Here is a 24,420-nt window from a genome sequence, read left to right as displayed (position 1 = left end):
AGGACACTCAAAGACCACAAATGGTTGACACACCTCTGTTTGCAAATTCAGTATCAGTCAGGTCTAATGTACTGTTTGAGTGAATGGAATTCAGAAACCAGTAAATGACCAATGTTAATATTGAAATACATGTAAACATTAAATTGTTAATACATGGTATCAAATGTAATGATTTAACACAACTTAAATCATGCAGATATAGTGAACAGAAATACTTGAAAAAGTAAAAATACAGTAGATTTAAATCACATAAAATTATGATAATGTTTCCTGAAAACAAAATACAATGATGTGACGTGACGTTAAAGCACCATGACGTGTATAGAATCTGTAAAACAAGTCACACTTTCATCTGTGTTGTGGGTAGTCCTTGGATTTTTAACCATTTTTTTTTCACACTTCCTCACCCACCACTTTCACTTTGACAAACATGGGAAATAACTTACACAAGTTATTGAAAGTCGCCCCTGGAACCAATTTATGGATTAATTCATCTGTACTGTTCAAGTCACCTCATTCAGGATTGCATGTGAGTCATCTTCACAACCATTCTCACAGTCATGTTTTCTGGGGCCCCCTCTCCACAGTCTGCAGGAGGTCCCCACTGCCACCAAGCACCACATCCTGAACCAGTACAAACCCTTCTGTCAGGTTGACTCTGTGTGCCACACAATAAAGAAGCAAATAAAGACATAAGGATAAAACATTTGGACACATTTCAGGCTGGCTTATGGAGAGAGAGCTTGGTTTGTCACATTAGCTAAGCAACATCCTGTTGAAGTTTAACAGTGTGTGACTCCCTCTAGTGGATGTTGTAGAGTATTGTGTTGTCTTTGCTCCAAAGGTTTTTGTACAGAGTTGTGGTGTTTCCTGTCACTGTGGGCCTCACAGCACAGTAGTACACAGCAGAGTCTGTCACTGTAGCAGAGGAGATCTGAAGATACATTTGGGTTTTATCCTCACTCACTTTAACAGACAGTCCAGAGACTGGATCATTTATTTGTAGTACTGTTCCTGTTCCTAAGTGAGTGATGAGGAATTCTGGTCTTTTTCCTGGATGTTGTCGATACCAGTAGAAATAATCTTGAGCAGTAGCTTGTTTGGAGTATTTGTAGGACAGAGTAACAGAGCTGCCTTCTAAACTGAACTCTTCATCCTTGTCTGGAGTCAGTTGTTGACAGCTGACACCTAAAGAAACAGATAAATGTTGTTAAAAACCATGTTAAACTCTGATTGCCTGTTCCAGTGGTTTCTAGCAAACAGATCCTCTAAAGGCATTTATTATTCCTGCTTTAACCTACCTTTTAGTATGATGAGAAACAAAGGAAACATTCCACAGTAATGCAGTGACAGCATCTTACAGACAGTATGTGTGTTATGTATGGTTTAGATATTGAATGCATCTGACAGTGGGAGTTGTTTTGTGATCTGCTCTTTGACAGTGTTGCTCCTCCCTCAACCTGTTCCTCCTCTCATATCACTGTATGTTATCAACACCAAAACCACACCTCAATAGATTTTACAGCTTTAAGCCCAAAAACATAAACCTCTGTTACTCTGCTGCTTTTCTTTGTCTTTGTTTTGTTTTTGAACATCATCATCCAGTCAAGAGGGAATCTTATGAAATATGTTGAAGTATCTTGGTCTAAGAGGGACTTGGTTTAAGAATTGACCATTTAGTTCAGTAACAGTTCAGCTCCTCCCTGAATCTCTCTGTCTCCTCTTAGATCTGTATTTTCACTTCTCTCTGTTACACTTCCTCTACCTTCAACTGTGGAAATGACTCTGATGCTGCAGTCACCATCATATAAATCATCTTTCATTCATGTTGGATACAACAAATAAACATAACCATTTTATTTCTTCCACTATGACTGACCCTCCAACCCTCTAGATCCTCACCTCTGGACTATAATGACTTTTCCATAAGGACAACCACTAAATGATGCACAGCATTTTACAGTAATACACCTGCATGGTGTCCCTCACTTCCACTACACGATGGAGCCTATTCACAGATATTATCCTCATGAGTGGGAAATTTACTTGCTTTTCTTTAATGACACTAGTACATTCAAATTTTCCTCATTGCTTATTGAATCTGGTGAATGTTTAGTCCTGCTTTCAAATAGAAATGACTTAGTGAACTGCTTCAATGATATGTCCTCTATTGTTTCAGAATGTTGCTGCTCTCAAATGTGGATTTAAATCCAGTTCACCAATGGTATCACCTTGGATTCCTGAAAGAATCTGAGGCATTAAAAGGGAGTGTATGAAGACTGAGAGACAGTGGAAGAAAAGCTCTTGGTTCACTGTGAACACATGAAATTGTTATTCCAATCTTAGACGAGTGAAGTTAATGATGCAAGAGCAAAATATTTTTCAGAGCTCATCACCTTCAATCAGCAAAATCCAAGATTTTTATTTCATACCATTGACCATTTAGTTAACCCTGGTTCTCCTGGTGTCCCTATTTCTCTGAATGTAGACTGTGAAAGGTTTTTAACCTTTTTCATAGATTATATTCTGATTTAGCTTGCCCTCATCTTGATCACTGCTAAAGAGTTAACTGAAAATATTTTACATATGACACCATCATCTAGCCCATGAGACATCATACCAAATTCTTTTCAGAGGTTTTTATAGTGTAGCCCCATGCCTGCTCTCAGCCATCAACAGATCTTACTTTCTGAAAACGTTCCTGATTATTTTAAGACTGCGATTATCCAGCCACTTCTCAAGAAACCTGGTTCTGATCTCTCGGTCCATACCAACCACAGACCCACAGATTTCTAAACCTCGCATTGTATGAAAATTTCTAGAGAAATTTGTCTCAAATCAACTGCTGGAAGTCTCGATCAGTAACTTTTTAAAAAAAAAAATTTATTTTGAGAAGTTTTAATCCGGTTTTCAACAGCAACACAGAGACTGTCCTTGTAAGAGTTATCAAAGATTTCCTGATTAAGGCTGATGCAGGTGAATGCTTGATACTGCTTCTGCTTAATCTTAGCGCTGTGTTTGACACAGTGGATCATAGCACTATTATTGAAAGGTTGAGAACATGGGTTATTGTGTCTGTTCATGGCTTTACCTCCCCCCCAGTGGAGTATGGGGTACCACAGGGCTCAATTCTACATATTTATTTCCTTTGGGCCATCTGAATTGTCCCCTTTCCTGTAGTATTGTGCTCTTCCGTCTCTCTCTCCTCTTCTGTCTCTTTCTGCAGGTATTTCTTCCTCTGGAGCTGTAGAGTCTGATCTGTGATGACAAGTCTCCTGCTGCTCCTACAACTCCACTCAACACCTGCTGCTAGAATTAGAAATTACTTATACTGCTATTAGTTGTATTGCTGTGTTAGCAGTTAATACTTTAATTATCACTACTATCATTACTACTGCTGTATTACTGGCCTCATCTTACACCTGATATGGAACCTGTGTTATGCTATGTTCTTCTTTCGCTATTCTCTACCCCCTCTCCCCCCCCCTCCTTCTTAACCCAACCGGTCGAGGCAGATGGCCGCCCACCCTGAGTCCGGTTCTGCTCGAGGTTTCTGCCTCTTAAAAGGAAGTTTTTCCTTGCCACTGTCGCCTAGTGCTTGCTCTTGGTGGGATTTGTTGGGTCTCTCTCTGTAAATACCTATTTTAAAGAGTATGGTCTAGACCTGCTCTATATGAAAAGTGCCTTGAGATGACTGTTGTTGTGATACGGCGCTATATAAATAAAATTGAATTGAATTGAATTGAATTGAATTAGCAAAGTTATCTTGCCTGCATAACGGCTTTACTGGAGTTAAAGGAGCAGTGTGTAGGATTTAGTGGCATCTCGTAATGAGAATGTCATCAACTGAATATTTGTCCCCTCACCTGTTTCTCCTACCCTGAAAACTTAAACATATGAAAGGGTCTATAACGCCACTGTCTGGTTGGGTTTGTCCCCCACCTGCAGAAACATAAATTGGCACCTATGATGCTGTACAATTTTCAGTTTATTTTTCATGGTGTGTTGTATTTGAAGCATCATCCAGTTGGTTTGTCAGTGATGTGGATTTGCTGCTCATGTGAATCCTCCCACAGTGTTTGATTAGCAGCTGTAACCACAGTGACTCTGATAAAACAGGAATTAGCAGAATCCATCTGATATGAAGCTGTGGTTTGAATCCCACTTCCCTCCTCTTTGAAGAGTAGTCAGATATCTGTGTTCAGGTTTTTGTACAGCCTCTTCTACACTTTGTATCACTGTGTTTCTAGAGCACAGTAGTAGAGACCTGTGTCTGCCAGGGTTAGTCTGTTTATGGTCAGTTCAGTTGATGATCTTGTTGTTTCAGATTTATATCGATCATCAGGAATATGGTCATCACCTTTCCATGTTCCTTCTCCTTTATACAGTATAAACTGAGGTGCCTGAAGGTCAGAATGATGTCTGTACCAGTAAAGGTTAAAACCACTTGCTGATGTCTTATAGTCACACCTGAGTCTGACAGATTGTCCTTCTGTTCCACTGACTTCACCTCTTTCAGGAGAGATTGAGTCTCCAGCTGTTAGTCCTGGAAAAAGTAGAGAAAATGAAGCCATTAGACTAACATTGTCCATGAGGCTGAGAGGAGAAGACAGTGGAAAATGTCAGTGTACAATGTTACTCTGTGGACAGAAACAGTTCAATTGTAGCTGAGATCACAACTAGATTGTACAGGACGTCATGACAAAGACAGATTATTGTGTGTTTTCAAGTATGAAAATGAATAGTTTCAGGTTTTCTTGTGTAAAACATACGTACCTACGAGAGTTGAAAAGAAGAAAATCACAGTGAGTTTTTCCATGTTTACAGAGGAGAACTGTTGAAACTGGACGTTCAGGATGAAGAAGTTGTGAGTGGTTTTGTGAGTTGTGTTTGGTCTGATGTTCACAGCTGGAATCAAACAGTTCTCTGCCAAGCAGCCACCTCTGCAGTCAGTAGGAGGAGACTCATATATCAAATGAATTTCATTTTTAAAGTTCTTTATCACAACTGTGTCTGATGAGGGAAAAGAATCTAGACTGGATCAGAAGAAAGCATTGGAGTTTAACAGTGTGTGACTCCCTCTAGTGGATGTTGTGGAGTATTGTGTTGTCTTTGCTCCAAAGGTTTTTGTACAGAGTTGTGGTGTTTCCTGTCACTGTGGGCTGCAGAGCACAGTAGTACACAGCAGAGTCTGTCACTTTAGCTGAGATGATCTCCAGATCTACACGTTTCTCTCCTTTGTTAATGTGAGCTGGGAAATCAGAAAGAACTCGATGAATCAATCCTCCCTCATCAATATAGAGCAGGAACTCTGGTCTCTGGTATTGTCGGTACCACTGGATATTGTAGATAGCACCGTCATATTTACAGGTCAGGTTGATGTTTGTTCCCTCTGCAACAACTTCTTCAGAACTTTCTGGCTTTATGCTGTTCATGGAACCCATGTCTGCAAAATGAGTGTTATTCATGTCAGTTAGTCTGCAAGAGATTCTGACATCAAGAGACTCAACAGAGGTTCTTGACTTTTTCTTTCATATGGGATCATTCTGAGATACATGGAAGATATTTTTTCAAATATCTTGTTAATGCTGCAGGTTAACTGAGACACTCATCAGTTGTAAAACTCACCTATGAAGTGAGAGAAAAACAAAAAGAGGTAAAGCAACATGTCTTTGGAGTTGTTGAAGCCAAACAGACAGCAGATGAACAATGTTCTTTCACTGCAGTAGAATGAAAAAACTAAAGAGCCTCTCTGCTGCACAGCCCTTCTCCTCAACATCAAGCTGATTGTGCTTTTAGTTCCACAAACATTTCTGCTCTGGAGACAGAAATAATCTCATTGGTTGAGTTGGACTTCAGTGGGCGGGGCTAGGGAATCAGCCTCATAAATTTCCCATCTGAGGAACTAATAAAGGGTTATCTCATATGAAAACCAGAAAAGTCTCTAAGAAGCCATATTGTTATAACAAGTGATTCAAGAGCTAAGACATAAAAGACTGGGGGAGAGAGGGTACGCCTTGGCAGGATCATCTAGATATAGAAAACTTTAGATACAGTGGTGTTCGTTAAGACATTGGCTTTTGTACCTTTAGGTCCAAGTTTAACCAAATTGCAGAATGTTTGCCTGAAGCCACATTTAGTCAGGGAAAGAAGAGAGTGAGGGCAGCACAGTGGTGCAGTGGTTAGCACTGTTGCTTCACAGCCAGAAGGTTCTGGGTTCAAGCCCTTTTCTGTGTTGAGTTTGCATGTTCTCCCCGTGCCTGTGTGGGTTCTCTCCAGGTGCTTAAGCTTCCTCCCACAGTCCAAAGACCTGCACCTTAAATTGCTCGTAGTTGTGAATGTGAGTGTGAATGGTTGTTTGTCTGTATGTGTTGGCCACAGAGGGCTGTATGTGCTTCCTCTTTCTGACTCTATCAAATATTCAGAGTTCTCCTAACATCATGGAGGCTTGGTCATCTTTGTATGAAGTCATTCTGATCCCTGTAAATCAATGTAGCGGTTACCATCTCTAATCCCAACAGTTCTCCCTGAAAAGCTTCAAGTAACATTGCCAGTAGAGGTCTCAATAATTTCTCTTGAATTGTTTTTTCCAAATGTCCATCAGTAAGCTGTCTGGCTCTGATCCTTGTGTTTACAGCAGTTGTGGCATCTGAAAGTTTCTTGAACATTGTGGTTGAGGTTTGGTTAACTGTGGATTCTTCTGAGGTACATGGAAGATTTTATTGAGTTGAATCGCCCTGTCTAAATGCTGCTGTTAAATCCACCAAGGTAGAAGATTCCCTGATTTTTCCTCTTGGTCATAATAGGTACTTGTTTAAATTTGTACCAACTTCACATAGAATTTCATGGAATGCTGACATGTCATTGTGTTTCATTATACAGATTCATATTTTTTTGTATCTCTTTACTAAGTTATTGATGTACTTTGTGTTCAAGTAGTTTTTCGAGAACTTGTGCTAATGTCGCCTGTGATCTGCCCTGAAATGAAAGCTTTAAAGGTTCCCATCCAGTTGTATTCACTAGAAAATACCAAGTGTAGTTGCTTCTCTACAGATTCTAGAAATGAAGTTTCCAGGAGCCACTTTGTCTTAAACCACCTTCATGGAGTGTCACGAATTCATAGATTTTATGTAGGTCAGGGAGACAAACCAGAGAATTTTTTTCTGTTTTCAGAGTAGTTCTGTCTTTCTGATTTATTGCTTCATTTTTCTGTTTTATTCTCATCAACACAGAGACTCTAGACTGGATCATAGGAAACCACTGAAGTTTAACAGTGTGTGACTCCCTCTAGTGGATGTTGTGGAGTATTGTGTTGTCTTTGCTCCAAAGGTTTTTGTACAGAGTTGTGGTGTTTCCTGTCACTGTGGGCTGCAGAGCACAGTAGTACACAGCAGAGTCAGACAGCTGAAGCTTCTGGATCTTCAGAGGAACTGACTTCTCCTTGATTTCAGCGTTAAATCTGTCTTTGTGGAACTCTGGAGCATTCTCAGTTGTTTTTGACGTACATTTCAGCATGTACTTTGGGAAATCATTTTCTTCTTGTTTGTACCAGAACAAATAGGGAAATGTGTCAGTTGTTTCAAATGTACAGTTGAGTGTAACTGTGTCTCCTTCAGCAGCAGTGACGTCTCCTGTTGGCTGGGTCACTGTGTCTTGTCCTTTACACTCTGGGGAAGAACAGAACATGCAGAGGAAGAGATGAATCAATAAAGATGATTGATTAAAGGAGAATAATCAGTAGGTTTAAAGAGTTACCTAGCCAGAGAGTCAGACACACAGACATGTAGAATAGATGTGATTTTCACTGATCATTGTCAGTTTGAACCATAGAAAGTGTTTTACAAGGTAACAAATGTCAGCACAAATGATGTGCTCTGATTTTCTATAGAATAAAGATGAAAAGCACTTACTGTATAGCTCAGTAATATGTTCAAGTGTTTGAAGAGGAAACATGTTGTGCTTTGTATCTTACCAAAGAAAAGAGCAGCAAGAATAATCCACAGCCAATGTTCCATGTCTACAACAAGGTTTAAATCCAGAGGAGAAACTGGCTGATGTTCAACATTCACTCTGAGAATTGTTCTCTTCACAGCAGCAGTTATTATTGACAGAATGGTTGAACACAGTGCACAAGTAGTGCACCGCCTACTTGATAATGTGGCCCTCTAGTGGAGGTAAAAAGCTGTGTTGAAGAGTGTGGAAAAAAGGCTTCCAGCAGCTTGTCAGTGTGTCAGCTTGTGTTTTTGTACAGAGTGATGGTGTTTCCTGTCACTGTGGGCCTCACAGCACAGTAGTACACAGCAGAGTCTGTCACTGCAGCAGAGGAGATGGTCATGTTGATTTGCTTTTCCTCCACTTTAATCTTCAGTCCAGGGAATGGACTGTTCAGTATTTGTCCTGAAGCAGAGTGAGAGATGAGGAACTCTGGTTTTTTTCCTGGATATTGTCTATACCAGAAGAAATAATCACCAGTTGTCAGTGTGGGGTATGTGTAGGACAGAGTAACAGAGCTGCCTTCTGAGCTGAACTCTTCATTGTTGACTGGAGTCAGATCTTCACAGTTGATGCCTGAAGAAAAAAATACCTGTTATTTCATGATAAAAAAGACTGAATGAACAGTCATTACAGACATTATTGGAATTGAAGTCTTTTGTGCTGTATAATCTAACATACCTGTCAGAGTAGTGAGAATCAGCAGAGACAGTCCATAATAGTCTAATGACAGCATGTTGAATGAAGGTAATGTTTGTGGTTTGTGTATTGAACTCTGCTGAATATGGAAGTTCCTCTCTCTTCTATAGTTCAGTAACAGCTCAGCTCCTCCCTGAATCTCTCCATCTCCTCTGTATTTTCACTTCTTTCTGTTACACCTCCTCCTGGTTCTCGGTCTGGTAGCGGCATTTTTATTCAGCAGGAGGTGGAAAGTTTTTCACGTGTTTCTGGTGATTTGTTCATAACAGAAAAGTAGCTGAGATGACTCAAAGGTGGATCACCTTTTCAGAATTCATTAACAAGAACCTGTTTTATACCTCGATACTATAAAAATAGAGACATCACTGTACAACTTTATTCTACTGATAATTAAAGGAAAATGTTCAATATTTTATCCTTTATCCACATTATGAACATTGTTCTTAACATCAACCAACTTAACAAGATCTGATTTCACCTGTTTTATAGGATTTAAGGGGAAAATAGAAGGATGTCCGATCTGTTAATGGGATATGTAATAATGACAATAATAACTTTATTTACATAGCACTATCTGAAACTGAGTTACCATAAAACAGAGCAAACCAATAAAAGGCTCAGAGGGTCAATTAACAGGTCAAATAAAACCTGAAAGATTACAACAATGTATGTAAAAACAAACTGACTAAAACAAGCAGACAAAAGAGAGGAAGTGAAAATCAAGGATAAAACAACCAGAATCAGAATCAAAAGCAGTTGCATACAGGCATGATTTGAAGAGTGACTTTAACTGGTGCAGTGATTCAGCACATCTGATCACTTGAGAAGGACATTAATGATTAAAAGATGGGACCAAAATTGAGCCCTTGGGGACGCCATTGCTGATAGGAGCCGAGATTTTTAAGGAGGGCAGAGACTAAAGCAAGGGGGAAAATGTCCAAGGGGCAGGTCAAGGACTTGATGGTATTTTTCAGTAGAGTTGCAAGGGTAAGTTTGGGTGAAGGAAAGATGACCACTAGATGGCCCAGTTCAAGTCAATTTTCTTTATATAGCACCAGATCACAAACAAAGTTATCTCAGGATACTTTTCATGTAGAGCAGGTCTAGACGATACTCATTTTTTTACTCACTTATTTCATAATTATTTGCTCAGTGAGATTCAAGTGTGTCTTTCTGATTTATTGTTCAGTTTTCTCTTGTTTTTCTCATCAATCCAAAGACACGACTCCGAAAACTTCATCTTTTAACAGTGTGTGACTCCCTCTAGTGGATGTTGTAGAGTATTGTGTTGTCTTTGCTCCAAAGGTTTTTGTACAGAGTTGTGGTGTTTCCTGTCACTGTGGGCCTCACAGCACAGTAGTACACAGCAGAGTCTGTCACTGCAGCAGAGGAGATCTGCAGATTGACACCATGGTTTTCTCCAGAAAGCTGAGTGAAGAACCTTGTTTCAGATTTTAGAGAATCTGCTGCTCTTGACATGTTAAGTCCTGAGATGTACAGGAGGAACTCTGGTGGTTTTCCTGGATATTGTCGATACCAGAAGAAATCATCACTAGCAGTTATTGACTTGGCGTATTTGTAGGACAGAGTAACAGAGCTGCCTGAACTAAACTCTTCATTGTTGACTGGAGTCAGATCTTCACTGTTGATGCCTGAGGAAAAAATATCTCTGTTATTTCATGATATAAAAGACTGAATGAACAATTCAGACATTATTGGAATTCAAGTCTTTTGTGCTGTATAATCTAACATACCTGTCAGAGTAGTGAGAATCAGCAGAGACAGTCCATAATAGTCTAATGACAGCATGTTGAATAAAGGTAATGTTTGTGGTTTGTGTATTGAACTCTGCTGAATATGGAAGTTCCTCTCTCTTCTATAGTTCAGTAACAGCTCAGCTCCTCCCTGAATCTCTCCATCTCCTCTTAGATCTGTATTTTCACTTCTCTCTGTTACACGTCTTCCTGGTTAACAGACTGGTAGCAGAATTTTATCTTGTCATTTTCTTACTGATGATTCTTTATGATGAGAGTCACAAAAAGGTAGCCACACTGAGTTAAAGGGTGGATCACCTTTTCAAGATGTGCAAACACAACAATGACCTCATTTATGGAGACAACATAATTCTATCATGGGTAGTTTAATTGAAAGATAGATCTGCGTGTCATCGGCGTAGAACTGAATGTGATGGTTTTGTTTGACACCGAGGGGGGAGGGGCAGGTGTTTGGAGGGTGGGGGGGTCATTTGTTCCCTAACTGGGACAGAGACATCCTCTGAAAGCCTCAGGTGATGTGAAGCAGAGTCTCAGGTAAGGATGGAGAGACACAGGCCTCCCAAGGACATGACATAAGTTATTGTCAGTTCCCTTCCCCAAAGTTGGAGTGGGGCCTGAGACTGTGACTGACTCCCCCTCAGTTTCTCCAGTAGCAGGATCTCAGAGCCAGTTTTCCCTCACAAAATGTCAAAGACCCAGCATGGATTATAATCATATTACTGGGACGTGTAGAGAGGATAACTGGAAACAGGTGTGTTAGCCTCCTGACTTTTACATGCTTGGTTACAGAGACCCCAGTCAGAATAGTGTCTGGTTTATAAGGCGTGGAGTTAGCAATGTTTCCTCTGGCCCTCGGCTCAGCAGTGGTATTGGGGCTATTTCTTCTGTTTAGCCTTAATGGGTGTGGTGTGATTAGCTTCCCTGGTTTCAGTATAGTTAGTCTTATCATGTTTCACTCAGAGTCAGTGGATCATACCTGTTCTGCAGTAAGAGTTCAGCTGGTGGTGAACGTTGGTGGTCTCTTATTTGATCTCTTGCTGAATGTCCCTGTGCAGTGGATGACGTCAGACCAAGTCCTGGCTGAAACTGATGCTTTTGGTTTAGTACAGATGCTGTAACAGTCAGAGTCATTGTAGGGAAGGTTGGTTTGGGAGCTTCCTCAGCTGATCCAGTGGATGATGTCGGTCAGGTCTGTGATGATCTGCATTTGATTTCATCCCTTCTATAAAACTCTGTCCATTTGGAATTGGTGGCTCTGCACCTACAGTAACTGCTACAGAGTCAATGAATAGCTCACCCTCACATATTTGATGCAGCATTTCAATCTTCTTTTCTTACTCTGTGCAGCTCACTGATTTTTGTGGGTTTGGAGACATAACATCTTTCAGTAGAAGTTTATAACAGCAGCTGTGCTTGTCTTCTTCAGGTGATTGCTGCCAGACACCTTCCTGATCCCATTTGTTAAGATGGAGCTGTGTGGACACACAGAAGAGACGTTCAAGGTGCAAGAATGTGTCAGGAAACAGGAACCTGGATGTAATTGTAGATGGATTCATCAAGTGCACGACTGCAAGGATCAACACTTTCCTCATAAATAAGTAACATCAGTGGTAAGTGAAAACAACTCCAGTGTTAATATTTATTAGCTGGAGGGGGGGTGTCGCACACTTTTGTTAATTAGAAGAAAGCCAATCTGATAGGATCTGCTTCAGCATTTTACTTAAGTTTTCATTTTCCAATTTCCTTCTGCTTTTTTTCAGCCATTTTCAACATTTCATCAGATATGCAATTCAGCATTTGCAAGACATTTTCTTCAGGGAATGTAATCATTTCTATTATCTTTAGATTGTTTTATTCTATTCATCAAACATCCTGCTGATTCATTCTTCCTCTGTTTAATCATCAGCCCAAAGAATCTAGACTGGATCATAAGAAATTATTAAAGTTTAACAGTGTGTGACTCCCTCTAGTGGATGTTGTGGAGTATTGTGTTGTCTTTGCTCCAAAGGTTTTTGTACAGAGTTGTGGTGTTTCCTGTCACTGTGGGTCTCACAGCACAGTAGTACACAGCAGAGTCTGTCACTGCAGCAGAGGAGATCTGCAGATCCATTTGGGTTTTATCCTCATTCACTTTAAAAGACAGTCCAGAGACTGGATCTAATGTTTGCTTTCCTGTTCCTGTGTGAGAGATGAGGAACTCTGGTGGTTTTCCTGAATATTGTCGATACCAGAAGAAATAATCATTATAGTCAGCAGCTTTTGAGTATTTGTAGGACAGAGTAACAGAGCTGCCTTCTAAACTGAACTCTTCATCCTTGTCTGGAGTCAGTTGTTGACAGCTGACACCTAAAGAAACAGATAAATGTTGTTAAAGACCATGTTAAACTCTGATTGCCTGTTCCAGTGGTTTCTAGCAAACAGATCCTCTAAAGGCATTTATTATTCCTGCTTTAACCTACCTTTTAGTATGATGAGAAACAAAGGAAACATTCCACAGTAATGCAGTGAGAGCATCTTACAGACAGTATGTGTGTTATGTATGGTTTAGATATTGAATGCATCTGACAGTGGGAGTTGTTTTGTGTTCTGCTCTTTGACAGTGTTGCTCCTCCCTCATCCTGTTCCTCCTCTCATATCACTGTATGTTATCAACACCAAAACCACACCTCAATAGATTTTACAGCTTTAAGCCCAAAAACATAAACCTCTGTTATTCTTCTGGCTTTTCTTTCTTACTGTTAACACCAAGTTTTACCAGTGTTGTCAGTGTGTCAGTGAATTCAAAAAGGGATTTTGTAGAGGGGAGGTCACATGCTGAGTCTGTGTTGCTCATACAAATATTATAGTGAGTCATATATAGTTATATATAGTTTTATACTTTAGTATAATTGAGTATCATCTGCATAGCAGTTGATGTTTATGGTGTGTTTCCTGATAACATTGCCTAAAGGAAGCATATATGAGGTAAATAAAGCTGGTTCAAGAATAGAACCTTGTAGAACTCCATGTCTCACTTTTGTGTACATGAAGGATATGTAATTAACCTGAACAAACTGAAGTCAATCTGATAAATAGGACTTAAACCAGTTTAGTGCAGTTCTTTTGATGCCAATTCAAGGAACTCACTAAACTGAAAAAAACTGAACATTTAGACAGAATCAAACTTGTCATATTTGACAAACTTACAGTTTAGATCTTTGCTGTTGAGCTGACAGAAAAGATGGTGGAGTTTATGTGAAAGCTGCTGTTTGTTTAAATTCAGACACTTTTACTCTTCAGCTGGTGAACTGTGACTCTACTGGATGTTTGCTGTGGATTTTAATGTCTGAACATAGAAATGATCATAAATCCAGAGTTGATTTCTCAGTGTGTCCAATCTGAAGTTATTTATGTATTTATTTTCTTTTTGTTTTCATGGTGTGTTGTGTTTGAAACATCATCCAGTTGGTTTGTCATTGATGTGGATTTGCTGCTCATGTGAATCCTCCCACAGTGTTTGATTAGCAGCTGTAACCACAGTGACTCTGATAAAACAGGAATTAGCAGAATCCATCTGATATGAAGCTGTGGTTTGAATCCCACTTCCCTCCTCTTTGAAGAGTAGTCAGATATCTGTGTTCAGGTTTTTGTACAGCCTCTTCTACACTTTGTATCACTGTGTTTCTAGAGCACAGTAGTAGAGACCTGTGTCTGCCAGGGTTAGTCTGTTTATGGTCAGTTCAGTTGATGATCTTGTTGTTTTGGCTCTATATCGTTTGTCAGGAATATGTTCATCACTCCATGATCTTGCCTCTTTCCAGAGTATGAATTGAGGTGCCTGAACATCAGAATGATGTCTGTACCAGTAAAGACGAACACCACTTGCTGATGTCTCATATCTACATCTGAGTGTGACAGATTGTCCTTCTCTTCCACTGACTTCACCTCTTTCAGGAGAGATTGAGTCTCCAGCTGTTAGTCCTGGAAAAAGTAGAGAAAATGAAGCCATTAGACTAACATTGTCCATGAGGCTGAGAGGAGAAGACAGTGGAAAATGTCAGTGTACAGTGTTACTCTGTGGACAGAAACAGCTCAACTGTAGCTGAGATCACAACTAGATTGTACAGGACGTCATGACAAAGACAGATTATTGTGTGTTTTCAAGTATGAAAATGAATAGTTTCAGGTTTTCTTGTGTAAAACATACGTACCTACGAGAGTTGAAAAGAAGAAAATCACAGTGAGTTTTTCCATGTTTACAGAGGAGAACTGTTGAAACTGGACGTTCAGGATGAAGAAGTTGTGAGTGGTTTTGTGAGTTGTGTTTGGTCTGATGTTCACAGCTGCAATCAAACAGTTCTCTGCCAAGCAGCCACCTCTGCAGTCAGTAGGAGGAGACTCATATATCAAATGAATTTCATTTCTAAAGCTCTTTATCACAACTGTGTCTGATGAGGGAAAAGAATCTAGACTGGATCAGAAGAAACCACTGAAGTTTAACAGTGTGTGACTCCCTCTAGTGGATGTTGTGGAGTATTGTGTTGTCTTTGCTCCAAAGGTTTTTGTACAGAGTTGTGGTGTTTCCTGTCACTGTGGGCTGCAGAGCACAGTAGTACACAGCAGAGTCAGACAGCTGAAGCTTCTGGATCTTCAGAGGAACTGATTTGTCTTTTATTTCAGCATTAAATCTGTCTTTCGGGAACTCTGGAGCATTATTTTCTGTTCCAATAGTGAAACGCTGAAGCATGTATTTGGGAAAGTCATTTACTCCTTGTTTGTACCAGTACAAATAATTATTGGAGTAAGCGCTTAGATCAAATGTACAGTTGATTGTAACTGTGTCTCCTTCAGCAGCAGTGACGTCTCCTGTTGGCTGGGTCACTGTGTCTTGGCCTTTACACTCTGGGGAAGAACAGAACATGCAGAGGAAGAGATGAATCAATAAAGATGATTGATTAAAGGAGAACAATCAGTAGGTTTAAAGAGTTACCTAGCCAGAGAGTCAGACACACAGACATGTAGAATGAATCACATGTAGATGTGATTTTCACTGATCGTTGTCAGTTTGAACCATAGAAAGTGTTTTACAAGGTAACAAATGTCAGCAGAAATGATGTGCTCTGATTTTCTGTAGAATAAAGATGAAAAGCACTTACTGTATAGCTCAGTAATATGTTCAAGTGTTTGAAGAGGAAACATGTTGTGCTTTGTATCTTACCAAAGAAAAGAGCAGCAAGAATAATCCACAGCCAATGTTCCATGTCTACAACAAGGTTTAAATCCAGAGGAGAAACTGGCTGATGTTCAACATTCAGTCTGAGAATTGTTCTCTTCACAGCAGCAGTTATTATTGACAGAATGGTTGAACACAGTGCACAAGTAGTGCACCGCCTACTTGATAATGTGGCCCTCTAGTGGAGGTAAAAAGCTGAGTTGAAGAGTGTGGAAAAAAGGCTTCCAGCAGCTTGTCAGTGTGTCAGCTTGTGTTTTTGTACAGAGTTGTGGTGTTTCCTGTCACTGTGGGCCTCACAGCACAGTAGTACACAGCAGAGTCTGTCACTGCAGCAGAGGAAGTGGTCATGTTGATTTGCTTTTGATCGACTTTAATCTTCAGTCCAGTGATTGAAGTAGTTCCTACTTGTCCTGAAGCAGAGTGAGAGATGATGAACTCTGGTCTTTTTCCTGGATATTGTCGATACCAGAAGAAATAATCTTGACTAGTAGCTTGTTTGGAGTATGTGTAGGACAGAGTAACAGAGCTGCCTTCTAAACTGAACTCTTCATCCTTGTCTGGAGTCAGTTGTTGACAGCTGACACCTAAAGAAACAGATAAATGTTGTTAAAGACCATGTTAAACTCTGATTGCCTGTTCCAGTGGTTTCTAGCAAACAGATCCTCTAAAGGCATTTATTATTCCTGCTTTAACCTACCTTTTATTATGATGAGAAACAAAGGAAACATTCCACAGTAATGCAGTGACAGCATCTTTCAGACAGTATGTGTGTTATGTATGGTTTAGATATTGAATGCATCTGACAGTGGGAGTTGTTTTGTGTTCTGCTCTTTGACAGTGTTGCTCCTCCCTCAACCTGTTCCTCCTCTCATATCACTGTATGTTATCAACACCAAAACCACACCTCAATAGATTTTACAGCTTTAAGCCCAAAAACATAAACCTCTGTTATTCTCATCTTTGCATTCTTTGCTTTGCTTTTGACACATTTTTGAACATTATCATCCAGTCAATAATGAATCTTGTGAAATATGTTGAAGTATTTTGGTGTAAGAGACTTGTTTTAAGAACTGACCACTTATAACAAATGATTGTTCAGTTCTTCTCAGAGACCTCATCCCGGCTAAATAAACAAATACAGGAACATTATATTTGAAATGATTCTATCAACAATACAAAGTACCTCAAAGTGGTGGAGGGAGCTGCAGCAAACAATGTTTGAGTGAATGAAATCATCAGAGTAACCGTGAGAAATATGGAGACTATCCAAGTCCACAGGTCCTCAATTTTGTTTGAGTTTAATGGTGGAAAAGTGCCGGTCATCCATGTCTTGATGTCTTTAAGGAATGTTTGAAATTTAGCTGACTGATTGGTTTCATCTGGCTTCACTGACAAATATAGCTGAGTATCATCTGCATAACAGTTGACTTTTATGGAGTGTTTCCTGACAACATTGTGTAAAGGAAGCATATACAAGGGGAAGAGAATTGGTCCAAGCACAGAACATTGTGTTACTCCATGTCTCACTTTTGTGTACATGGAGGATGTGTAGTTAACGTGAACAAACTGAAGTCAATCTAATAAACAGGATTTAAACCAGTTTAGTGAAGTTGCATTAATGGAAAGTTAAGAAACTGAGTGAACTGAAAAGACTGAACATTCAGACAGAATTTTCCTATTTGAGTTTTTTCCTTTTGGAATGACAATAACAGATTTGACTCTGCTTTAAAGGTGAAATGTGGATCTTGTAGATTTCTACAGCAGTGTCAGGTCGACAGCAAAGATTGTGAAGTTTTTGTGAAAGCTGCTGTTTCTTTAAGTTCAGACACTTTTACTCTTCAGCTGGTGAACTGCTCTACTGGATGTTTGCTGTGGATTTTAATGTCTGAACATGAAAATGATTATCATCATTTGATTTCTCATTGTGTTCAATCTGAAGTTAATTATGTATTTATTTTCTTCTTGTTTTCAAAGTGTGTTGTGTTTGAAGCATCATCTAGGTGTCAGTAGGAGGAGACTCATATATCAAATGAATTTCATTTCTAAAGCTCTTTATCACAACTGTGTCTGATGAGGGAAAAGAATCTAGACTGGATCAGAAGAAACCACTGAAGTTTAACAGTGTGTGACTCCCTCTAGTGGATGTTGTGGAGTATTGTGTTGTCTTTGCTCCAAAGGTTTTTGTACAGAGTTGTGGTGATTCCTGTCACTGTGGGCTGCAGAGCACAGTAGTACACAGCAGAGTCTGCCACTGCAGCAGAGGAGATCTGCAGGTGAAACTCCTTTGTTTTCTTGTCATGGTTAAAAGATAAACCTTCAACCTTTGAATGTTCCATCATGAGAAGCTGTGGAGATGAACTGGACTTCTGTTGATACCAGTAGAGGTAGCTGCCAGACTGAGAATAGCTGCAGGAGAGAGTCACAGTGTCTCCTTCCAAAGCCATCATTACATCTTTAGATTGTTTCACTAAATCCTCAGAGGATCCTGAAAAGAACAAAGATATATTTAAACTGTGTACCTCTGTGTTAAAGTTTAGTTGATGAAAAGTGAACTCCATGAAAATAAAGTCACATGACCTATCACCTGTTCCACCTTGATACGTCTGTTGAGTACTTACCAGTATGAAAGGAGACTATCATCATCCAAACTAAAAGCAGTAGCATCATTTGACTTGTCCTGAATGAAGAATAGAGAGAACACAGCAGCTCTTCAGTTCCAAAATGAAGCCTTTCATATTCAGTTGTGTAGCTCCTCCTCTTGCTGTGCTCTGTCTCCAATCAGGCTGATGGAAGCTTTAGAAATGACAGTGATGCTGCAGTCATCATCATCATCATCATCATCAGAGAAGCTCAGACTGAAGGAGGAATCTGTGGAAAACTCACCTGAATGAATCTCTACACATTCAGAAGTTTCAAATGTTTCTCAGAGCATTGTCTCTGGTGGTTTAAGATGTGAACATCTGTCTCTGTTGTTTTCTGTGTAAAACTCCACACAGCAGCTGTGTGTTGATGAACATGAACTGTTCTCTCTGATTATTACCTCTGTCTGTTTGGTGCCACAGCTGTGTCTTACTGTCATGGTTCAATAATGGAACTCAGTGTGGTCAGCAGAGTTTCACTGTCTGCCATCTTCAAGTGCAGAGACAATGAAACAAGAGATGGAATAAGAAACAGTGGAGACAAAGAGACACATCATGTCTACAAACAACAAGTACTATTACAGTTCAAGAAAAAAACTTTTTATTGTCCTGTGATCTTTGTATTTTATTCATCTTGTTTTCCATAAAATATTGTTCTGTTTGAAGCATCATGCAGTTGGTTTGTCATTGATGTGGATTTGCTGCTCATGTGAATCCTCCCACAGTGTTTGATTAGCAGCTGTAACCACAGTGACTCTGATAAAACAGGAATTAGCAGAATCCATCTGATATGAAGCTGTGGTTTGAATCCCACTTCCCTCCTCTTTGAAGAGTAGTCAGATATCTGTGTTCAGGTTTTTGTACAGCCTCTTCTACACTTTGTATCACTGTGTTTCTAGAGCACAGTAGTAGAGACCTGTGTCTGCCAGGGTTAGTCTTTTTATGGTCAGTTCAGTTGATGATCTTGTTGTTTCAGATTTATATCGATCATCAGGAATATATTTACGATCACTCCGTGATCTTGCTCCTTTATACAGTATAAACTGAGGTGCCTGAAGGTCAGAATGATGTCTGTACCAGTAAAGGTAAACAATCTCCTCAGTTGTCTCATAGTTACATCCAAGTGTGACAGATTGTCCTTCTCCTCCACTGATTTCACCTCTTTCAGGAGAGATTGAGTCTCCAGCTGTTAGTCCTGGAAAAAGTAGAGAAAATTAAGCCATTAGACTAACATTGTCCATGAGGCTGAGAGGAGAAGACAGTGGAAAATGTCAGTGTACAGTGTTACTCTGTGGACAGAAACAGCTCAACTGTAGCTGAGATCACAACTAGATTGTACAGGACGTCATGACAAAGACAGATTATTGTGTGTTTTCAAGTATGAAAATGAATAGTTTCAGGTTTTGTGTAAAACATACGTACCTACGAGAGTTGAAAAGAAGAAAATCACAGTGAGTTTTTCCATGTTTACAGAGGAGAACTGTTGAAACTGGATGTTCAGGATGAAGAAGTTGTGAGTGGTTTTGTGAGTTGTGTGTGGTCTGATGTTCACAGCTGGAATCAAACAGTTCTCTGCCAAGCAGCCACCTCTGCAGTCAGTAGTACTCATATATCAAATGAATTTCATTTCTAAAGCTCTTTATCACAACTGTGTCTGATGAGGGAAAAGAATCTAGACTGAATCATAAGAAAGCATTGAAGTTTAACAGTGTGTGACTCACTCTAGTGGATGTTGTGGAGTATTGTGTTGTCTTTGCTCCAAAGGTTTTTGTACAGAGTTGTGGTGTTTCCTGTCACTGTGGGCGTCAGAGCACAGTAGTACACAGCAGAGTCTGTCACTTTAGCTGAGATGATCTCCAGATCTACACGTTTCTCTCCTTTGTTAATGTGAGCTGAGAAATCAGAAAGAATTGGATGAATCGATCCTCCCTCTGTGATGGAGAGCACGAACTCTGGTCTGGATCTCTGGTATTGTCTGTACCACTGGATATTTCTTATAGCACCATCATATTTACAGGTCAGGTTGATGTTTGTTCCCTCTGCAACAACTTCTTCAGATCTTTCTGGCTTTAAGCCGTTCATGGAACCCATGTCTGCAAAATGAGTGTTATTCATGTCAGTTAGTCTGCAAGAGATTCTGACATCAAGAGACTCAACAGAGGTTCTTGACTTTTTCTTTCATATGTGACCATTCTGAGATATTTAAAAAATTAATGGAAATTCTAAATTTCCACTCTGGTTATGAAATGTAGAACAAATGCACTGTTAATGCAGCAGGTTAACTGAGACACTGATTAGTTGTAAAACTCACCTATGAAGTGAGATAAAAACAAAAAGAGGTAAAGCAACATGTCTTTGGAGTTGTTGAAGCCAAACAGACAGCAGATGAACAATGTTCTTCCACTGCAGTAGAATGATAAAACTAAAGAGCCTCTCTGCTGCACAGCCCTTCTCCTCAACATCAAGCTGATTGTGTTTTTACTTCCTCAAACATTTCTGCTCTGGAGACAGAAATAATCTCATTGGTTGAGTTGGACTTCAGTGGGCGGGGCCAGGTAATCACCTCTCGCTGGTTTTGAACCACCAGTGTTGAAGTCGTTGAAATTATTTGTGCATCCAGAAGATGTGTGCTTCTTGGAAAGAACTTAGCCACAGTCTTTTCAGATGGTAGAAAGCTGATCTGAGTATTTTTGTTAAATCTTTGTTCAGTTGTAAAAAGTTCTGACATCCACTGATTAATATCATCACTACACTGAGTCAGGGGATGTATGAGATCGAGGTCATCAGGAGACAGAGATATTTACTGTCTGAATCATCTGTATAATTATGGTAATTTAATTAGTTTTTCTGTAGGATGTGTGGGTGGGAGCATATAGAGATTAAATAGCTGTGGTCCAAGAATCAAACCTAACACATAATACCCACTCTATCTGAGGCAAAGTCTCCAATATACTCCAAGAACTGCCTGTCCTGTAGGTAGGTTCTGAATCATGTTAGAACCAGGCCAGATAAGTCAACCCATTTTTCTAATCTTTCTAATAAAATATCATGGTCAGCAGTATCAAAGACTCTGAGATCCAGGAGCAAGAACAAGAACAGATCATTTATTAGAATCTGTGTTTATACATCAGTCCTTCACAATTTTGACAAGTGCTGTTTCAATTCAAGATTTAACTTGTTATTGCCATGGTTACCCTGTTGTGTGCTGTGACTGGTCTCTAAAGCTTTTCATGACAATCCTGTCTGAAAGTAAAGTGACTGTGGACTGGATCATAGACCACTGAAGTTTAACAGTGTGTGACTCCCTCTAGTGGATGTTGTGGAGTATTGTGTTGTCTTTGCTCCAAAGGTTTTTGTACAGAGTTGTGGTGTTTCCAGTCACTGTGGGCTGCAGAGCACAGTAGTACACAGCAGAGTCTGTCACTGCAGCAGAGGAGATCTGGAGATCAACTTGATTTCTCTCCTCATTCAGTTCAGCAGTCAGTCGAGGGTTTGGAGGTGTTGCTTTCAACACATCAGGCTGTTTTGTGTTAGTGATCAGGAGAAGATACTGAGGAGCTGATCCTGGATCCTGTCGATACCACTGGAGATTTTGGGCTTTAACTGAATATTTACAGGACAGAGTAACAGTACGGCCCTCTGATGAAAACACTTCAGCTCTGCTGGCAGTAATATCATCCTCCAAGCTGTTACCTAGTGAAGGAAACAACATGTTGTATTCAGATCTGTGTTCTGAAGAGACACATCCATCATTTGAAAAACATCATGCAAACATTTTCTTTGGAAACAAAGGATCCTGTCAACAGCTGAATCTTTAGGTATTAGAAATGAAGTAATGTCATCTTTATGATCTAGATTTGTGCCCTTGACATATTCAGTCCTGATCTTAAGCTTAAAAAGATCCAAGCTGAATATGAAAAAATTCTTTGTGTCTCAGGTTTTCTTGTGTAAAACATACGTACCTACGAGAGTTGAAAAGAAGAAAATCACAGTGAGATTTTCCATGTTTACAGAGGAGAACTGTTGAAACTGGAAGTTCAGGATGAAGAAGTTGTGAGTGGTTTTGTGAGTTGTGTTTGGTCTGATGTTCACAGCTGGAATCAAACAGTTCTCTGCCAAGCAGCCACCTCTGCAGTCAGTAGGAGGAGACTCATATATCAAATGAATTTCATTTATAAAGCTCTTTATCACAACTGTGTCTGATGAGGGAAAAGAATCTAGACTGGATCATAAGAAACCATTGAAGTTTAACAGTGTGTGACTCCCTCTAGTGGATGTTGTGGAGTATTGTGTTGTCTTTGCTCCAAAGGTTTTTGTACAGAGTTGTGGTGTTTCCTGTCACTGTGGGTCTCACAGCACAGTAGTACACAGCAGAGTCTGTCACTGCAGCAGAGGAGATCTGCAGATCCATTCGGGTTTTCTCCTCACTCACTTCAACAGACAGTCTAGACACTGGATGTGATAGTAATATTCCTGACTCCAGATGAGAGATGAGGAACTCTGGTTGTTTTCCTGGATATTGTCGATACCAGAAGAAATAATCATCAGCTGCAGCTTGTTTGGAGTATTTGTAGGACAGAGTAACAGAGCTGCCTTCTAAACTGAACTCTTCATCGTTGTCTGGAGTCAGTTGTTGACAGCTGACACCTAAAGAAACAGATAAATGTTGTTAAAGACCATGTTAAACTCTGATTGCCTGTTCCAGTGGTTTCTAGCAAACAGATCCTCTAAAGGCATTTATTATTCCTGCTTTAACCTACCTTTTATTATGATGAGAAACAAAGGAAACATTCCACAGTAATGCAGTGACAGCATCTTACAGACAGTATGTGTGTTATGTATGGTTTAGATATTGAATGCATGACAGTGGGAGTTGTTTTGTGTTCTGATCTTTGATAGTGTTGCTCCTCCCTCAACCTGTTCCTCCTCTCATATCACTGTATGTTATCAAGACCAAAACCACACCTTAATAGATTTTACAGCTTCAAGCCCAAAAACATAAACCTCTGTTATTCTTATGGCTTTTCTTTCTTACTGCTAACACCAATTTTTTACCAGTGTTGTTGTCAGTGTGTCAGTCGTCCAGTCCAGAAGTAACAAATGCATGGATTTTTCTGCATCCCTTCAAGACAGGAAGAGCCTCATTTAGGCATTATTCTGCAGGTGGAAAAAGGCTGTCCTTGAAGTTTGTTTTATGTTGGACTTGAGGGACATATCCTTGTCAAAGATAACCCCAAAGTGGGGGCCAGGGTGATGCCATTTACCAAAACTATATCATTAGAAAATATGTTCCTGGTACATATTACTGGTACAAACGCTTCAGTTTTGTTTGAGTTTATTATCAGAAATGTAGAGGTCATCTAGGTCTTTATTTCCTTAAGGAATGTTTGAAGTTTGGCTAACTGATTGCTTTCATCTAGTATAGTTGAGTATCATCTGCATAACAGTTGATGTTTATGGAGTGTTTCTTGATAACATTTCCTTAAGGAAGCATATATAAGGTGAGGAGAATTGGTCCAATCAAAGAACCTTGTAGAACTCTGTTCTGACTTTTGTGTGCATGGAGGATTTGTTGTTAACATGAATAAACTGAGTTTGATCTGAAAGGACTTAAACCAGTTTAGTGCAGTTCATTTGGTGCTAATTCAAGAAATTGACTGAACTGAAAAGACTGAACATTCAGAATCAGACTTTTCATATTTGACTTTTTTCTTTTGGGTTAAAAATGACAGATTAGAATCTGCTCCAGCTGGTGAACTGTGACTCTACTGGATGTTTGCTGTAGATTTTAATGTCTGAACATATAAATGATCATAAATCCAGAGTTCATTTCTCAGTGTGTTCAATCTGAAGTTATTTATGTATTTATTTTCTTTTTGTTTTCATGGTGTTTGAAGCATCATCCAGTTGGTTTGTCATTGATGTGGATTTGCTGCTCATGTGAATCCTCCCACAGTGTTTGATTAGCAGCTGTAACCACAGTGACTCTGATAAAACAGGAATTAGCAGAATCCATCTGATATGAAGCTGTGGTTTGAATCCCACTTCCCTCCTCTTTGAAGAGTAGTCAGATATCTGTGTTCAGGTTTTTGTACAGCCTCTT

The 24,420-nt window shown here is 39.6% G+C and overlaps 1 long non-coding RNA gene and 3 gene segments (V, D, J or C); 1 reads left to right on the top strand and 3 right to left on the bottom strand.

Moving 5' to 3' along the window:
- Positions 1 to 24,420, top strand: part of LOC127142406 (uncharacterized) — a 70,834-nt gene that overhangs the window by 8,326 nt on the left and 38,088 nt on the right. Inside the window, exon 2 of the long non-coding RNA XR_007813132.1 lies at positions 11,893 to 12,076. This is a non-coding gene — a long non-coding RNA (uncharacterized LOC127142406). The remainder of the gene's footprint in view (positions 1 to 11,892; positions 12,077 to 24,420) is intronic.
- The window catches only part of LOC108884888 (T cell receptor alpha variable 3-like), a 37,318-nt gene that overhangs the window by 5,858 nt on the left and 7,040 nt on the right, over positions 1 to 24,420 (bottom strand).
- On the bottom strand, positions 8,145 to 8,848 carry LOC127142400 (T cell receptor alpha variable 3-like). The segment is given in 2 exon segments: positions 8,145 to 8,568; positions 8,674 to 8,848. Coding segments are annotated over 2 exon segments (393 nt in total).
- Positions 9,918 to 10,858, bottom strand: LOC127142398 (T cell receptor alpha variable 3-like). The segment is given in 2 exon segments: positions 9,918 to 10,343; positions 10,446 to 10,858. Coding segments are annotated over 2 exon segments (444 nt in total).

Source organism: Lates calcarifer, linkage group LG4 (genome assembly GCF_001640805.2).
Source record: "Lates calcarifer isolate ASB-BC8 linkage group LG4, TLL_Latcal_v3, whole genome shotgun sequence".
NCBI lineage: Eukaryota > Metazoa > Chordata > Actinopteri > Centropomidae > Lates > Lates calcarifer.
This window is presented reverse-complemented; position numbering and strand designations above follow the sequence as displayed.